Raw genomic sequence first — 14,555 nt, forward strand, 5'->3', positions numbered from 1 at the left:
TGCCCCAATTAGAAAGTGATTAATTATCCGGATTGTCAAAATATTCACGGTTTGATCAAGTGCGAAACATTTTTGGCCATGTGGAACCTTTTCGTGGTCCTGTATTCAGTCATCAAAAGTACTGTATTTTTTTTCCCCCTGGTTTTTACTTTTCACACCTTCCTCCCCAAGTTTTTTTGTGTTTTGACTCGTTAAGTCTGTAAATTGGCAAAAATTGTATTGTAGGCATTGTAGCATGGCCTTTCCATACTCGCATAAAAATCAAAATATGGACCTGCACGTTTATTTAAACAGGCAATATATGCAAAGTCTGGAATTTATGTAGTTTGTCAGTAATTTTATTTATTTATTTTTTGTTTGTACTTAAAGTTGTTTCATAAATATTCAATAATAAGATAATTCTTCGTAATTAATTACTGTTAGTCTAGATAAATGTTTTAATACAAAATGGTACATTTAATGTCGCAACATATTGCAGTTTAAATAATTGAAAGCCATGTCAAAATAATTGCAAAATTATTATTATTTATTTTAATCAGAGTGCAGCCTTAGGTGTGCCACTCATTATTTTTACTTCTCTGTGGCAATCTGTAGGTTCAAGAGAAGGTGATGGGTGTGGCCAGGCAGAAGACATTCAGATATCAGTGTTGTTTTTCTCTACAGTTGGGCAAAAGGTCATAATGGCAAACCATTGAATACTCAAAAATCATAATGTTTCCATAAAAAAAAAAAAGTATACTGAGACATCATTGAATTAAAGTCCAAGTCTTCTGCTTTGGCACAACCTGTAGGTTTAAAATAGACCGATGTTATCTCTAAACTGATGCAAAGTCGTCTTCCACTCACTCACACAAGTGCTAATACGATAAAAATATCCACGTTTCTTTAGAGACGTGTTCAAATGACTGTTTACTCCAAACTGGCCACGTTCTCCCAGCAAATTGCTGAAGGAATAACCATGACGTACTCAGTTCTAGATTATCTGCTTTTGTGTTGCCGGCTCATTTCTGTACTCTGTACTCCATGACTTCAGGTTTCAGTTCTGTTATGCCTGTTCTGCTTGTAAGCAAGAAAACTTCGATAAACAACTAGTAAGGCTGTTCAGCAGAACCGGAGGTGTAAGTTGCTTGTCAAGGCGTTCCAGGTATGAGCCTCACGGAAGACCACCATCACATCATTTCAGTTACGCTGTAATTCGATGGAATCTTTAGAAAGCGCATTAATGGAAGGAAATCCTCATGGCTCAGCCCAAGTGCGAGCACATTTACGGCTCCAGCACGAAGCTATGCCATCATCATTCTCCATCTGTACAGTAAATAGAGCGCTGATGCCACATCCACCCCGCTGCGTTCAGAGCTGGTTTTAGGGTTTCCTGTTTCTGCGGTGTCGCCAGGCACTTAACCGTGTGAGCGTAATCAACAGGTGTTGTGAAATCTCAACATTTCATCCGCCTGCGCAGCAGGATGGTTTCGAATACTAAGAAATTGTTACCAAATCAAGATCTACTCGTACCAGCGGACCCATTTTTATTGGGTTTAATGTTACTGGTTTCAGAATGCATAGAAAAGAAACTGGTGGGTAGAAAAGAGGCTCTGATGACTTAATTACTTTGACCTGATTATCTTTAGACTGCGTTCTGAAGACATAAAAATGGTGACTCCTACCTCGAGCCCTTTTTCCCCCCCTGAATGTTTATTGGAACTCGGCAAGACCGATACCGACACCGAAATTGCTAACCTACTAAGTTTGTATTCCATTCTAGGAAAGTAGTAAATATATTAGTGTAGATCAATCTGGGGGTTTATAAAACATTTTTCATGTCTCGTTCCCTGGTTTACATATTGGTAAAGGTTGATATAAACAACGGGCTGTAAAAACAAATAAATAAGAAAAAGAGCAGGACAAACCCTGTGATGTCACTTTTTGGTTTTCTAAAGAGCTTTTTTTTTTTTTTTTTAGCTTTTCTTTATTGAAACTCAACCTTGGGAGCTCTGGTCCTACAGGAACTGACTCCGCCAAAACCCTAGTTAATCCATAAGCGGGCAAATGGGCAGAACAAACAGAGCCCGGCTTTTGGCACAAACAGTTATCACAAGCTAGCTAACGTGGGTTTAGCTTAGCTAAAATGCTAAGATGGCTAACATTAATTATATACGCTAATGTTCCTTTGCGTTTGATTGAACTCATTGAACCCCACACGTCCTCCTGTGAATATAAGGTCTACTCAATTGAGAGTTGAAGGTCACTAGAGCTAAATTGTTGCGTAGCTAGCGGGTTGACGCCTGCATTGCAGCCGTTACTCAGATTGACCTCCCTAATTATTCATAATTTTATAACTTCGCGTAAGTACTTGTTGACAGTTAAAGTTTGTAGAAATAGTTAAAAGGGTTAAACTAAAAGTAATCTGATGATTTTTAATGTAATTAGTGATCTTATTAGTTCAGTCTGAATCCCATGTACATGTCTGTCTGTCTTTATGTACAGCAGAACTCTCTGTCTAACTTATTAATACACAGAAAGCACATTTTGTAAGGTTGTGTATCTCACGCTTTAGCTCCAAGTTGTACTTCTTTCGTCATCAGCCAGATAAACTCCCTGTTCAGTAATCGGAGAGTGAATCACAGATCTGTGAGATCGAAAAAGTAGATCAGATAAAGATTAAGTTTTGTCTCAAAATGACTCCAATGCGTTCGAATTAACTTATGCCACTTCAGAACTGGTATTTCTGGGGTGAATAAATGAACTAATCCCAGTAAAAATATTTAGTTTAGGTATTCTAATCAATCTCTTTTGGTGCAGTTGTTTGTTTATATTGAGCGAGTAGCTTATTATAAAGTAGATTATTTTATTAGTAGCTTATTTTAAAGTATATTATTAAATCAGGCATTTACCACTTTGATTTCACTTATGGTGAAGATTAAATCTCAGGCAGATATCCAAGTACAGTACTACAAAAGAAATTCTGTTTAGCGATTGATTTAAGACGCGCCCACAAAAACACTAGATGCTTTGACGTAATCTGGCTGGACAGACATACAAACATACAGATAAACATTTTTATGAGACTGGTTTCAGGTCCTTCAACGTATGAAACTTAAAGATATCATTGAAAGAGGTCTGACTAGTTCACAGACACTTTTAAAAAAAATATTAATATAGTTTTATTTTTACTATATAACAGAACTCAATCCCTGTATGTGTCATTATGAAGGAATCTGATTAAGGAGAGTTGGTACTAGACTTCAAACATTCATTTGTTTCTGTTGCAAAGTTGAACATTTTAAATATGTGGATTGACTCACTTTTGGAGCCACTTTTCCTAGTGGTCATTTAAGGAACTGCATGTTTTGGCACTTCTGCATTGCACATTTAATAGTCCACTAAAGTGCCACAATTAATCTGAGTCATTTTGTTATGTCATGTTTGTCAGTGATTACTGAAATTTATTAGACTTTATGTAGTTCGATTCAATTAAATGAGTCAGTGGTCAGTTCTGCACCCAAATTAGTTGACCCTTTTTAAATAATTTAGTTAAACTTGCAATGTTAAATTGATGGATTTCTTATTAAAAATATACCAAAGCTTTAGCAGAAAATTTGTTTCCATCTTTATGAATACACCTGTTTTGTAAAAGGGTGGTTTGTGAAATGCTGCCATCTACTGGACTGGAGTCTGGAGAAGGCGATTGGCAGGAAAAAAGTTTATCGCATGACATTAAAAAATAAATAAATAAATAAAAATCAAGACGTTACCCAACACCTCAGTGATTATTAACTACAGTTAGTAGTTTTTCATATTTAAAAAAATTTCAGGATCCCCTATAGGGAAAAACAATCAATATAAACAATATTGATGCAAACAGACAAACAAAAACCCAACACTTGGCACGTGGGGGTGAAAGATGCAGGGAATCCTTCGACGATGTAAATCACAGTGTGGTTTCATATTTACAAAGACCAGTCATTTTAAACACTTTTATTCCACCTTGGAACTCAGGCCAGGTTTCACATTGGAAATATCATTTTGATACGAAGTCCGATATTAAAAAATCAAAAACGTTCCATAAAGAAACTGGCGATGGAAGCGACGTGCGTAGGGACACGTGGGAGTCTGTGCTCACTTTAGGATCCACTGTATGACCATGTTGTTTCTTTACTGTCATTGAATTTCCCCTTTGTGTCATTCTGAGAGTGATTGAGGGGAAGGCACCCACCCGCCAAGAGAGAAAATATGAGGGTTAGCTAAAAGAGAAAAGCTGTTATAACGCCCTTCAACTTTTACTCTCTGTTTTCAGGTGTTGTGGTTTGGTTGGTGATGAGGGAGCATTGCTTAAATCTTCCTGTTACTTTCTCTTTGTGAAAAGAAGTCTGTTTGGAATCAGGTATCAAACCCCTCCAGATTGTTTAATACAGGTTGATTCTTCGATGTGCCACAAATGCCTTGTTTTTGTTTGTTTGTTTTGTTCAGATAAGATATCTATAAAGGTTATCGTGAATAGTCGTTAAATAGTTTTGTTTGGTTTTGGCTCTTCGTTGTTTTACTTCCGTTTAACCTTTCTGTCTCAGAGCTGGGCCATGTTTAACGGTCAAACCGCCCTTATAACGGTTATCTTGTTATGATGTGTACTTGCATTTTAGTTTTGCACCAGGGCCGGGATTAAAACAGTCAGGCTTTTAGTCATGATGAGTTGCTAGAGCTCCGCCCTTCGCCTTGCACCAAATTGAAGTTTGGTATGAGTGGACGACAGGGTGTGGCCTCCAGGAGCCTGACGCCAACTTTGTCTTGTACGTGTCTCCTTCGTTGTTCTCACTCTCCGTGAACTAGCATTAACCCCAGTTTCAGCGCTTCGCTTATAGCTAGAAGGTGACACAGCTTGATTGATGGAGTTTGATTACCAAGGCGTGTGTGTGTGAGAGAATGGGTGGGTGTGTTAATTACAGACTGCTGCGGTGGAACACTGTTGAGAATCAGCCATGAAAGAGTCAATTGCCAACATGTTTATCGTGGATGATCCAACATAGATTATATGATGTTCATTAGAAATGGAGTCACCAGTCACTTTCCGATACTATATTATTACAATTCTTAGGTGCCGATGCGATTAAAATTTTTATTTTACAAGTATCGTGATTTTATAAATGTTCCCATTTGATATTACATGTTCATCCAATTTTTATTACAATTTTTAAAAACTTTTTTAAAAAAGTTTAATGATTAATTAATTAAATGTAGCTCATTCCTTATAATATTAGTTTTCTCATTTACAAGCCAAGTGCAGCATTTAAACAATACATTACTGTCATCCACTATAATTATTATTTATAAACAAACATAGCAAATAACTCAGTCCTACCCCACAAGATGAAAATGTGTAAATAGTTTAGCTGTAGGATTATAAGGAAACGGTGACCTTTTACTGCCTCAGATGCCTCCAAGGTCTCAAAACTCATCAGTGAGCATGCAGGTTAAGTGGCTTCGAGCAGGTGGGCACGTGTGGCTTTTGTTGCGGGCATGCAGGGCTTTTATGCATAAGGTTTTTGACTAATTAGCGCTCTCTGTGTTTTGAGACTGGTGTAGGCATGTTTTTGAGGCTAATTTGCAAGAATGGCCAAAAACAAGGCAAATCGGAGGCTTTTAACGCAGGTATTTTTATAATGTAACGCTCGGTACAGAATCCTTCATATCTGAGGCGGATCAGATGATCACCAGTCACGTACAATCAAACTGAAAACCAACTAATTCTGGTCACTGGCCAATCGACCTGTTCTTCTTTATTATAAATGTAAAAAAAATAAAAATAAAAAACACTTCAAAAAAATGAGTCAGTGTGGCAATACCTGAATCGCCACACAAAAGAATCACGATTCATAGGTAAAAGTATCTAAGTACCAGTTTCAAATGTCATCATCAGTATCTTAATAATCAATGTCAAAACTTATTTTCTTATTGTGAGCATTGTGATGGAACTGGAAGCCACATGATTTGCGAAAAAAAAAAAACACACACACACACAGCCTACTATTCATTCATGCATCTTCTATACTGCTTATCCTGTATACAGGGTTACAGGAGACTTGGAGCCTATCCCAGGAAACTTCGGGCACACTCTGGACAGGGTGCCAATCCATCGCAGGGCACTTATGCACAAACCACATACTCGTACTCATTCACACACTTCAGGCAATTTGGGAATTCCAGTTAACCGGAGGAAACCGGACTACATAGAGGAAACCCACCAAGCACAGGGAGAACATGCAAACTCCATGCACACACACCCCGAGGCAGGAGTGGAACCCACAACCCTGAAGGTGCGAGGCCACAGCGATAACCACTAAGCCACCATGTCACCCCCTGCTCTTCAGTACTGAAGTTGATGAGTTGGCTAAAGAAAAAAAGGGCAAATGTAAGGATTTGATGTCCTCCACCAAAAGAATCTACATTGTCTTCTGTTGTTTTCTGAGAATCGAGACATGATATTCTTGTCATAATGCCCACCCTGGTGATTAAAATAAACCGTTCCATGTGGTTACAGTATGTAGGTGGCACTTTTATCTTACTTACCAGTTCAGATACTATCGAAATAAGTAAGAAATTTATGTTGGGGAGGAATACAAATAAGAAAATATTCATCAGTCAGGCTTGATTATTGCTATAATTTTATCTTGAGAATCTTTTTTTTTTTTTTTTTTTTTAACAATACCAGTAAAGCATGTTAAAAAGACTTTGGTTTGGTAAAACATACATGAAAAGTTTCTTGTTCTTGATATTGGGTGGAAATCTTTACACAGATTTAATCCTGTAAAATAACCATTTAACACAGCAAAAACGTATGATATTTTCATTTAAGCAACTAAGATGATGTTATAAACCTTTTCGCTGGAGCAGCATGGCTCATAAGGTTGGATCTATAGGCAGAACTGTTGATGTTGCATGCCGAGGTGATTTCCTCCTTTAGTCCACCGCCTGTTCTGGGCCAGTTGTGATGGACTGCTGACTTCAGATGACCCCAAAGACCAAAAAGTCAAGTGGTGTTCTAGTCCATCTTCCATTGTTAGTGTAAAAGACATCTTGGGTAAAAAGAAAAGTTTCAGATTACATGTATTTGTATGGATCCAAATGTTTGCTCGACTTTAAACTTAAAGTAAACGTAATAAAATAACCAACCGTCTATATCTTTTATACAACAATCAGTTAGTAGTGCTTGTTTTCTATTGGTGGTCTGTTTTTTTTTTTGGGAATTAATTCTGTAGTAGAAAAAAAAAGCTTAGAAAGTAAAATCAATAAAATAATTATCATTACCTATCAAAGTTGCTATAGTATATCCATGCCTTGAAATGTAGTATCAGCTGTACAGTTTGTTTGGAGATGTATTGAACTGTGATTGGTTTCCGCAGCCTCACTGGAAACTGTATGGGAACACGCACAGGATCTAGACCTCAGGCTATTGAAAGTGCCCGAGTCAGTTCAAGCTGAAGCGGATCACGGTTCAGGTCAGCAGTAGGAGAAGGTCATCCAGTGTGTGCGTCGGCGGCTGAGCCGGCGTTTTGCTCTCCCCCTGCCGCATTAGCTACTTAACCTCACCTCCTTCCCGTAGGTCAGCGGGCTAATGTTCCTGCCTCCAGCATTCGCCCTCGGCTTTCCAGTGTGAGCTCAGCACAGATCGTCATGAGCAAAAGAGACATGATGGAGAGACAGTGGCTGTTGTGCGCTTTCCAGCACAAACAGTGGAGCTATTCATGAACACATCCATAAGAGCCAGCCACAGTTTTTGGGCACAAGACATAGTGAGGGTGTGGTTAAGGGCTTATGGTCGGCAACTTGTAGCACCAAAAGTTTGGGAATTAAACTATTCCGACTTTCTTTTTCCAGTAAGAAATGATAAACAAGTTAAATTCTCAAATATTTATATATAAAAAAAATAGGGGAACATGCTTAGACTCACAGGGGCTGAACGAGACTAACTTACATCAGTCCTTGTCATGACCATTTGAACCCCTGGGTGCCCTCTTGTTTTTCAGACAAAATGATGGATGAGGGACTCGCAGGCACATTTAGTAAAGGAGGCAAATGGACACTTGACTGAGCCACAGGCTGATAAGTCACTCACAGTTCATCTGTTCATCCAACAACTCTCTCTGTCTCTTTTCATAACAGATGAGCCAAAGAAATACCAAGTGGTGGTTCACGGCATCGAGCCGCTGTTCGAGACGCCTGTCCAGTGGCTCAGCGAGCACCTGAGCCATCCAGACAACTTCCTCCACATCTGCATCGTCCCGGTGCCGAACGACTAAACCCGCGAACTGCCCATGTGGCCCGAGAACGACTCTGCTGCTCCCATCATCCAGGAGGGACCCTTCCAGAAGAGTGTATTAACTTTCTCACACTTCCTGCATTCACATTTGCCCACCTGGCCTGCCACACCTACTTGCTACGAGATTTGGTGGAATGGAAATATTCTTCTTTTCTTATGCATGTCACAGGGATGTAAATTCCACCTTTTACTGTCTCGGTGTCCAAGTATTACCGTGGTATTTTTATGTACGAGATTATTAGTGACTGCTGTGCGCTCAGAAATGTCGTCTTTTTTTTCCAAATGAGATTCATATATTTTCTTCACACCATGTTTAATAAGATAACTAACCTTTTTACATCCCTGGTATGCATCTCTCTTTCTCTCTCTCTCTCTCTTTCTCTCTCTGATGAACTCTCTTTACATGTTGCCTTAGAACTCGCTCACCTTCATGATGAGTCGGTACACTCCTGATTTTGTCCTGGTTTTGCTGAATGACGGTTATCCCTGGCTCAAAAAGGCCAGAGCTTAAGTTTTGATCAGCCCTTCACTAGTACAGCATGTTTTTCTTTCTCAACAGTCTCAGTATGGTACTTTGAACAAAATAATGATTTCAGCATTAAAGCATTAAACCTAACCTCGCACTAATTTTAAGATCCAAGATTAAGTAGTTTTCTTTTAGTTTTCTTTCTTTTATAACACGTAATCAAAGCTAGTAATAAAGTTTACTAGACAGCACGCTAACATGAGGTACCAAACGCTTTCTCTGTACGCAAAAGTTGATTTTGAAAGAAACAAAAAACGGTGTCTGTGCTTGGAGTCGTTTACATTTAATCATTTTGTTTTGCATAAGTCAGCAGAGTGTAGGAGTGTCTTCTTTTTCAGGTTGAATCTACATTCCTGCCTTGCAGCCGTTAATAAAAATGTTTTTGTCTCAGTTGCTCATATATATGCACTTTGGTGTTATAGCGATTATAGTTAGTGATTGGCTGATCAAGTATACGCTAAGCTCCGCCCCAGGGAAGCATGTGATTCTGCAAAATGAGGATGTACATCAGTGCAGAGTATTTACAGTATTCACAGCAGTTAGCTAATACACAAATTTTTCATTTAGATCTTTCCTTGGAATTTGGTTCATTATCAGGAAAACCAGCATCCCTGGAACAGAAAATTTATTTTCAACGATTTTTATCGGCGCACACAAAGGAGGTCGAAAAAAGGAATTGCATCCGAGTTGTGGTCGCAAATTTTTGTTCAGTTCCTGTGTGTGGGCTTAGTCTGGGAACTGGAACTGTCATTCAGAAATGATTTACTTAAATACTTATCTCTAATCCAAATCATACAACATGAAAGAGAAAATAACAGCCTGTTCATGTGTTGCGGTTGACTCCGGATGTCTGTCGTAAGAGAACTGCAATGTAGTCTCCTGATTGGAAGTTTAGTACACACATTATATATATATATATATGGAGAGAGGGAGATTTATAAAAAAAAAAATGTAACACATTATTATAGCTGATGCAGGACAATATTTTAAACAGCTCAGATTATACAACTACTAGACATAACTGTTTAGCCTGGTAACATTTGTTTGTGTTTATTTCGTTCGGAGAGGACGTGACGGAGGAGGTCGGAGCGGGGAGCAGACGATTAGCAGCTGAGAATGATTATTCGCTTATAGGAATAAGTGAGTGTACACTCGCAGACAGATGGGGAGAGCGAATACTCAAACCACACCAGGTCACTTCTCAGCAAACTGACTGGAAAACCTGGGGCTTTGAAACTTCGCAATGTGCGTGTTCGGGGATTTTTTAAAAATTATTTTCCTTTTTTTTTTTTTTTTTATTCAATTGGACTCCAGATGTGTGCACTGCATTGACTGTATTTAATCTGCTAAAATGTCGATACTGCAAGCCACACGTTCTTTCAGAACAAATGTGATCAAATGAAAATTTTCTTTCTTTCTTTCTTTGTTCACGCTTGCTTTTTCTGTCTTTTGCTACTTAACTACTTAAAAATGCTTAATATATAATTAAAACAATATTTTGTAACTAAGGTAACTGTCTTCGATCTAATACTGGTGTGTGGGTACAAAGGTAGAAGGTAAAGTGCCAAATATTTACATAATAAATAGTTTTTTCCTGGAATCAATATTGTGTAGATGGAAAGAGACCAAGTATTTCTGGAATGTTCTTTATTAAAGTTAACCAAATGACAGCACGGCTAACAAGGCTTGTTTAGTGCCTGACGTGCAGAAGTACGTTCCTGCAAAGAAGTCATTCACTCAAAATCTGGTCTATAAATATCTCAGTAAAACCACATCCACGTGTTCAGTTGATGTCTCTCAGACTTGTTGTTGTGATTTAAGAAGCCGTGTGCTTTTCCTGTAAGCATGTTAACAGTGGTTTTGGCCCGATTCTGCAGGTTGATTAAGGTCATGCAATCTAACTCGCTCCTTCTTGTTTTGTGATTCTGTGGGAAAACATGAGAGTGGTTCACTCTTCTAGCTACAGATGATGAGTGTGTGTGTGAAAGGAGTGGGGGTGTTTCTCCCTGCCTTTTTTTTTCCCCCTGCTGTAGTGGACATCAAAGGTCGTCTTCATGACTTCATTAAGTAACGCTGTCCTTGCCTCGCTCTCATATTCCTGTAAAGCTGTCACTAAAAGAGATCAGAGGGCGCCATCTCCTCCTTCCCTTCCTCTCTCTGTCATTCCTCTTGGCTCTCGTAGGTGTCCGTACGTCCTGCGCCGTGCCTTTTCTCGACCCTTCCTGCGCGAGCGAGGAGACTTATGGCACTTTTATCCCGGAAGCACTCTTTGAAGTTCACATAATGATTAAATGGGGAGGCCTCAGGTCACCCTGTGTGTGCGCTCGCATACGCATTTGCTACACCCTGTTCCTTGTCATCCACCAATTTCAGGGTGTAATAGCAAAACGGAGATGGCTGGAAGCCCATAACCTAGCCGAGGCCCTGTGAACTTATATGAGGTGTTAGGAGAAGAACTTTCCCCTCTGTCCTCCCTTGCACCCCTTTCTTCACGTACACCTGGAGAGGAGTAGCGCGATGGGGGTCGGACAGCGTAACATACAAACAACAAAACTCTCCCTACTCCTTTCTAAAGTGCCCTCTCATTTTCAGCCCACCACTTGGCCAGAGCTAACCTGTCATTAACCCAGGCCCCTAATTGGCAGGTGCTGAGGGGCTCCGAGACACTGTGATCACTTAGAGGAGAAGACCGACCGAGAGGCCTCTCTTCATTCACGTCCTTGCAATTTGCTGCGCTCTTTGTTTAGGCCCCTATCTCCTACCCGGGACGAGTCATCGCTTTCATTCCTCAGGTTGTACATGACAAAAAGCGTATCTTTTCCTCGTGCGGCTGGAAGACAAAGAAAAATCTGTGGCCTCTGGTCAAAATAAACATTTATTGCATTCATCGTGTGTGAGTGAAAGAGAGAGTGTGTGCGCGCACTTGTTTGCCTGTTTAGCAGGCTGGATGTGTGGTTTGTGGCTCCTGGCTGGCTGTGACAAAAGGAAGACTGTAATTTGTTGTACAGCGAAATAACACAAGACTTGGCATAGATGAAAATGGAAGAATTTGAGTTCCGCAGCCAGAAAAGAAAAAAAAACATAAAAAAACAACTGGAATCTTTTAAAGGGTAATTGAAAGTAATTTTTGTGCTAAATGTGAAACCACTACATGTTTTGAACAGTCATGAGACATCGGAATAATTCTGTTTGTCAGAGACATTCTCCTGTATCGCGTACCAAACTCAGCCCTGTGTTACCAACCGTTCGAGAATTTCGACTCCAAACATGCTTGAGGACATCATCATTACAGTAAATAACACTCGCCTTATTTAGAAAGAAATGCCTGTATTCGAAAAGGCACGTGATTTTTGTCGAGTCTGGTGGTTTTACTGACTCATGCTACTGCTGCTGGTGGTGGGACCTGGCAGGAAGTGAAGAAAGCCTATTATCACACACAATTCATAACCTGACACATGCGGCCTGTGAATTTACATGGAATTTGAATCGGTAGTCAGATTTTCTTTTCTGCTACAGCTCTTGTTTTCTGCAAGGTTGGCGCATGCGCTGGTTTGGATTTATTTTGCACCACTAAACAGCAGAGGACCAAAATTACTTGCAATCATTGCTCTAGTCATTGCAGCACTTTAAATTCAAGTCAGACAAGGTATCTTGGGTATGTTTTTTTTTTTTTTTTTAAATAGTGTTATAAAATTTGTGTAGGTTGGGTAGGTTATACAAGCTTCCTTGAAATCAAAGGAATAATGAGTCTTTGATTTAAGGAAAACAATGGCTATTGCATAAAACGTAATATCACTATTGCTCTTTATTTTCCTGTGACGTTTTCTACCACCTGATAACTTGTAACCTGAAAACTGATGCTCTGGAGAAGTAGATGTTAAAATCTATAAAAATTTAATTTTATTCATATAACGCTTTTAACAATGGTTGTGGTCGCTTTACAAAATCAAAAGACAGAGAAAACGAGTTTGCAATATGTGAGGGAATGTGAATAAATTAAAATTCTCAGTCCCTGATGAGCAAGACGATGGAGACGGTGGTGAGGAAAAAAACTCCCCGAGATGGCAATACGAAGAAACCTTGAGAGGAACTAGACCTGTATTCTAAACCCGAATCGTACCGAGAACGAACAAGCCTATACTAAACAAATTTTTAGCATCATGCATCTTGATATTTAATTCCAAATTCCTAAACAAATGACTCAATTTATGAAATGAACAAATAGGATGAATGAGTCATGTTGTGTTCAAAACTCGCAAATGACGCATTATACCTAGACCACATTTATTGACGACGTCTTTCACCTACAAGTTGTTTTGCCTCTAAATGGTTACCTGGCTATTGAGGACACACTGGTTTTACGGCAGTTACAGTAAGAAAATATAATAATAAAGTGCTCCATATAGTTATTTCTGCACAATTGCTCTACAATGTGCAGTATTTTTCAACGTGTATATATTGTTTCTTACAAAATTGGGCAAATAATTGTGAACGCGAACCAAGGAATCATTATTGGTGAAGTTAGAAGGTAGCAATATATTTCAGATGGGTTAGCTGGTAAAATTTGGATAGACTCATTTAGGCTCATTTGTTGGACACTCCTAAATAGTCGTCTGTTCATTTAATTCAGGGGTCTTCAAATCCAGTCCTGGAGGGCCAGTGTCCAACACAGTTTGGTGATTCTTCTTCTTAAACACAGCTAATTCAACTAATCTGTTAATTACTAGGTTCAGTGGGTGTGTTTGGGTGTTGGTGAATTACAAACCGCTGGTCACTGACCCTCCAGGACTGGTTTTGAAGACCCCTGATTTAATTAATATTTTTTGTTTAATTGATGCATGTTTTGGCTTTTTAAACAAGTTTATATAAAATTCCTCAAACTGTTTGGTTAAGAAGAAGCACCCTGGCAGGAAGCTGTGTTCCCAAGGTTCTCTGAAACGCGTGTTCAAAATGGTTTGTTTTCAACCACAGCCTTTATCATACATTTATACTGGCCCATATAAATGCAAGGCCTTTGTTGGGGACGGATGTCCTGAAATTTCCCCCTTGTGTCTGGGCCTGGTTCCCATCTGTTTCTTCTTTAATGTGTATGGCCACACTTCGGGCCTGATGGGATGCATGGGCGGTTCATTACAGAAAGGCCCCCTGGGTCTTCTTGAGTCACTGTTGATTGTACTGTGTCATTCAGTGTTTAAAAATTCTTTGGTGCAACGTCTGTTTACCGTAAGTGCCATTTGCAGTGGCTGTTTTCCGGAAATTTCTCAGGCGCCCTGAAAGACGAGCATTCTTTCCGGGGAGGGAAGAGAAAAAAATATAAATAAAATGTTTGTATCAACATGGGTTAGGCAAGGGTGTGAGAACAAGCATCACCTCATTATGATGGAAATGTGAACCTGATTAGTGCTTGTGGAAAATAATTTAAGAAGTCTTGTAAAAAAATTGTTTTTTGTACTGTAAGGAGTAAAACATTCGAAAGTGCGCAGTAAGAGGAAAAAAAAATTCAAAATTTGGATTGCTGTGATGCAGCAAGTTGCATAGCGAAGTTACTCCCACCATCTAGTTATTAAACTTTTAATGTTGTGGAACATGTATGAAACAAGTTTCTGTTATCACTTACATCATTGCAGCTGTAAACAGTCATTTCCTTACAAGCCTCCCCTTTTTTTCTCTCTCTTGAATTTAATGAGACAAAAGAAAATGCAGCTTCTAGTGTTGTCT

At 39.2% G+C, this 14,555-nt stretch overlaps 1 protein-coding gene across 1 annotated transcript in view; it reads left to right on the top strand.

Annotated features, from left to right (window-relative positions):
• atg5 (ATG5 autophagy related 5 homolog (S. cerevisiae)) overlaps positions 1 to 10,345 on the top strand; it is a 31,404-nt gene extending 21,059 nt beyond the window's left edge. The window contains exon 8 of the mRNA XM_053486858.1: positions 8,155 to 10,345. Coding sequence (XP_053342833.1) covers positions 8,155 to 8,291 — 137 coding nt within the window. The 3' untranslated portion in view covers positions 8,292 to 10,345. The remainder of the gene's footprint in view (positions 1 to 8,154) is intronic.
• Positions 10,346 to 14,555: the final 4,210 nt, after the last annotated feature.

The sequence above is a fragment of the Clarias gariepinus genome, chromosome 25 (genome assembly GCF_024256425.1).
Source record: "Clarias gariepinus isolate MV-2021 ecotype Netherlands chromosome 25, CGAR_prim_01v2, whole genome shotgun sequence".
NCBI lineage: Eukaryota > Metazoa > Chordata > Actinopteri > Siluriformes > Clariidae > Clarias > Clarias gariepinus.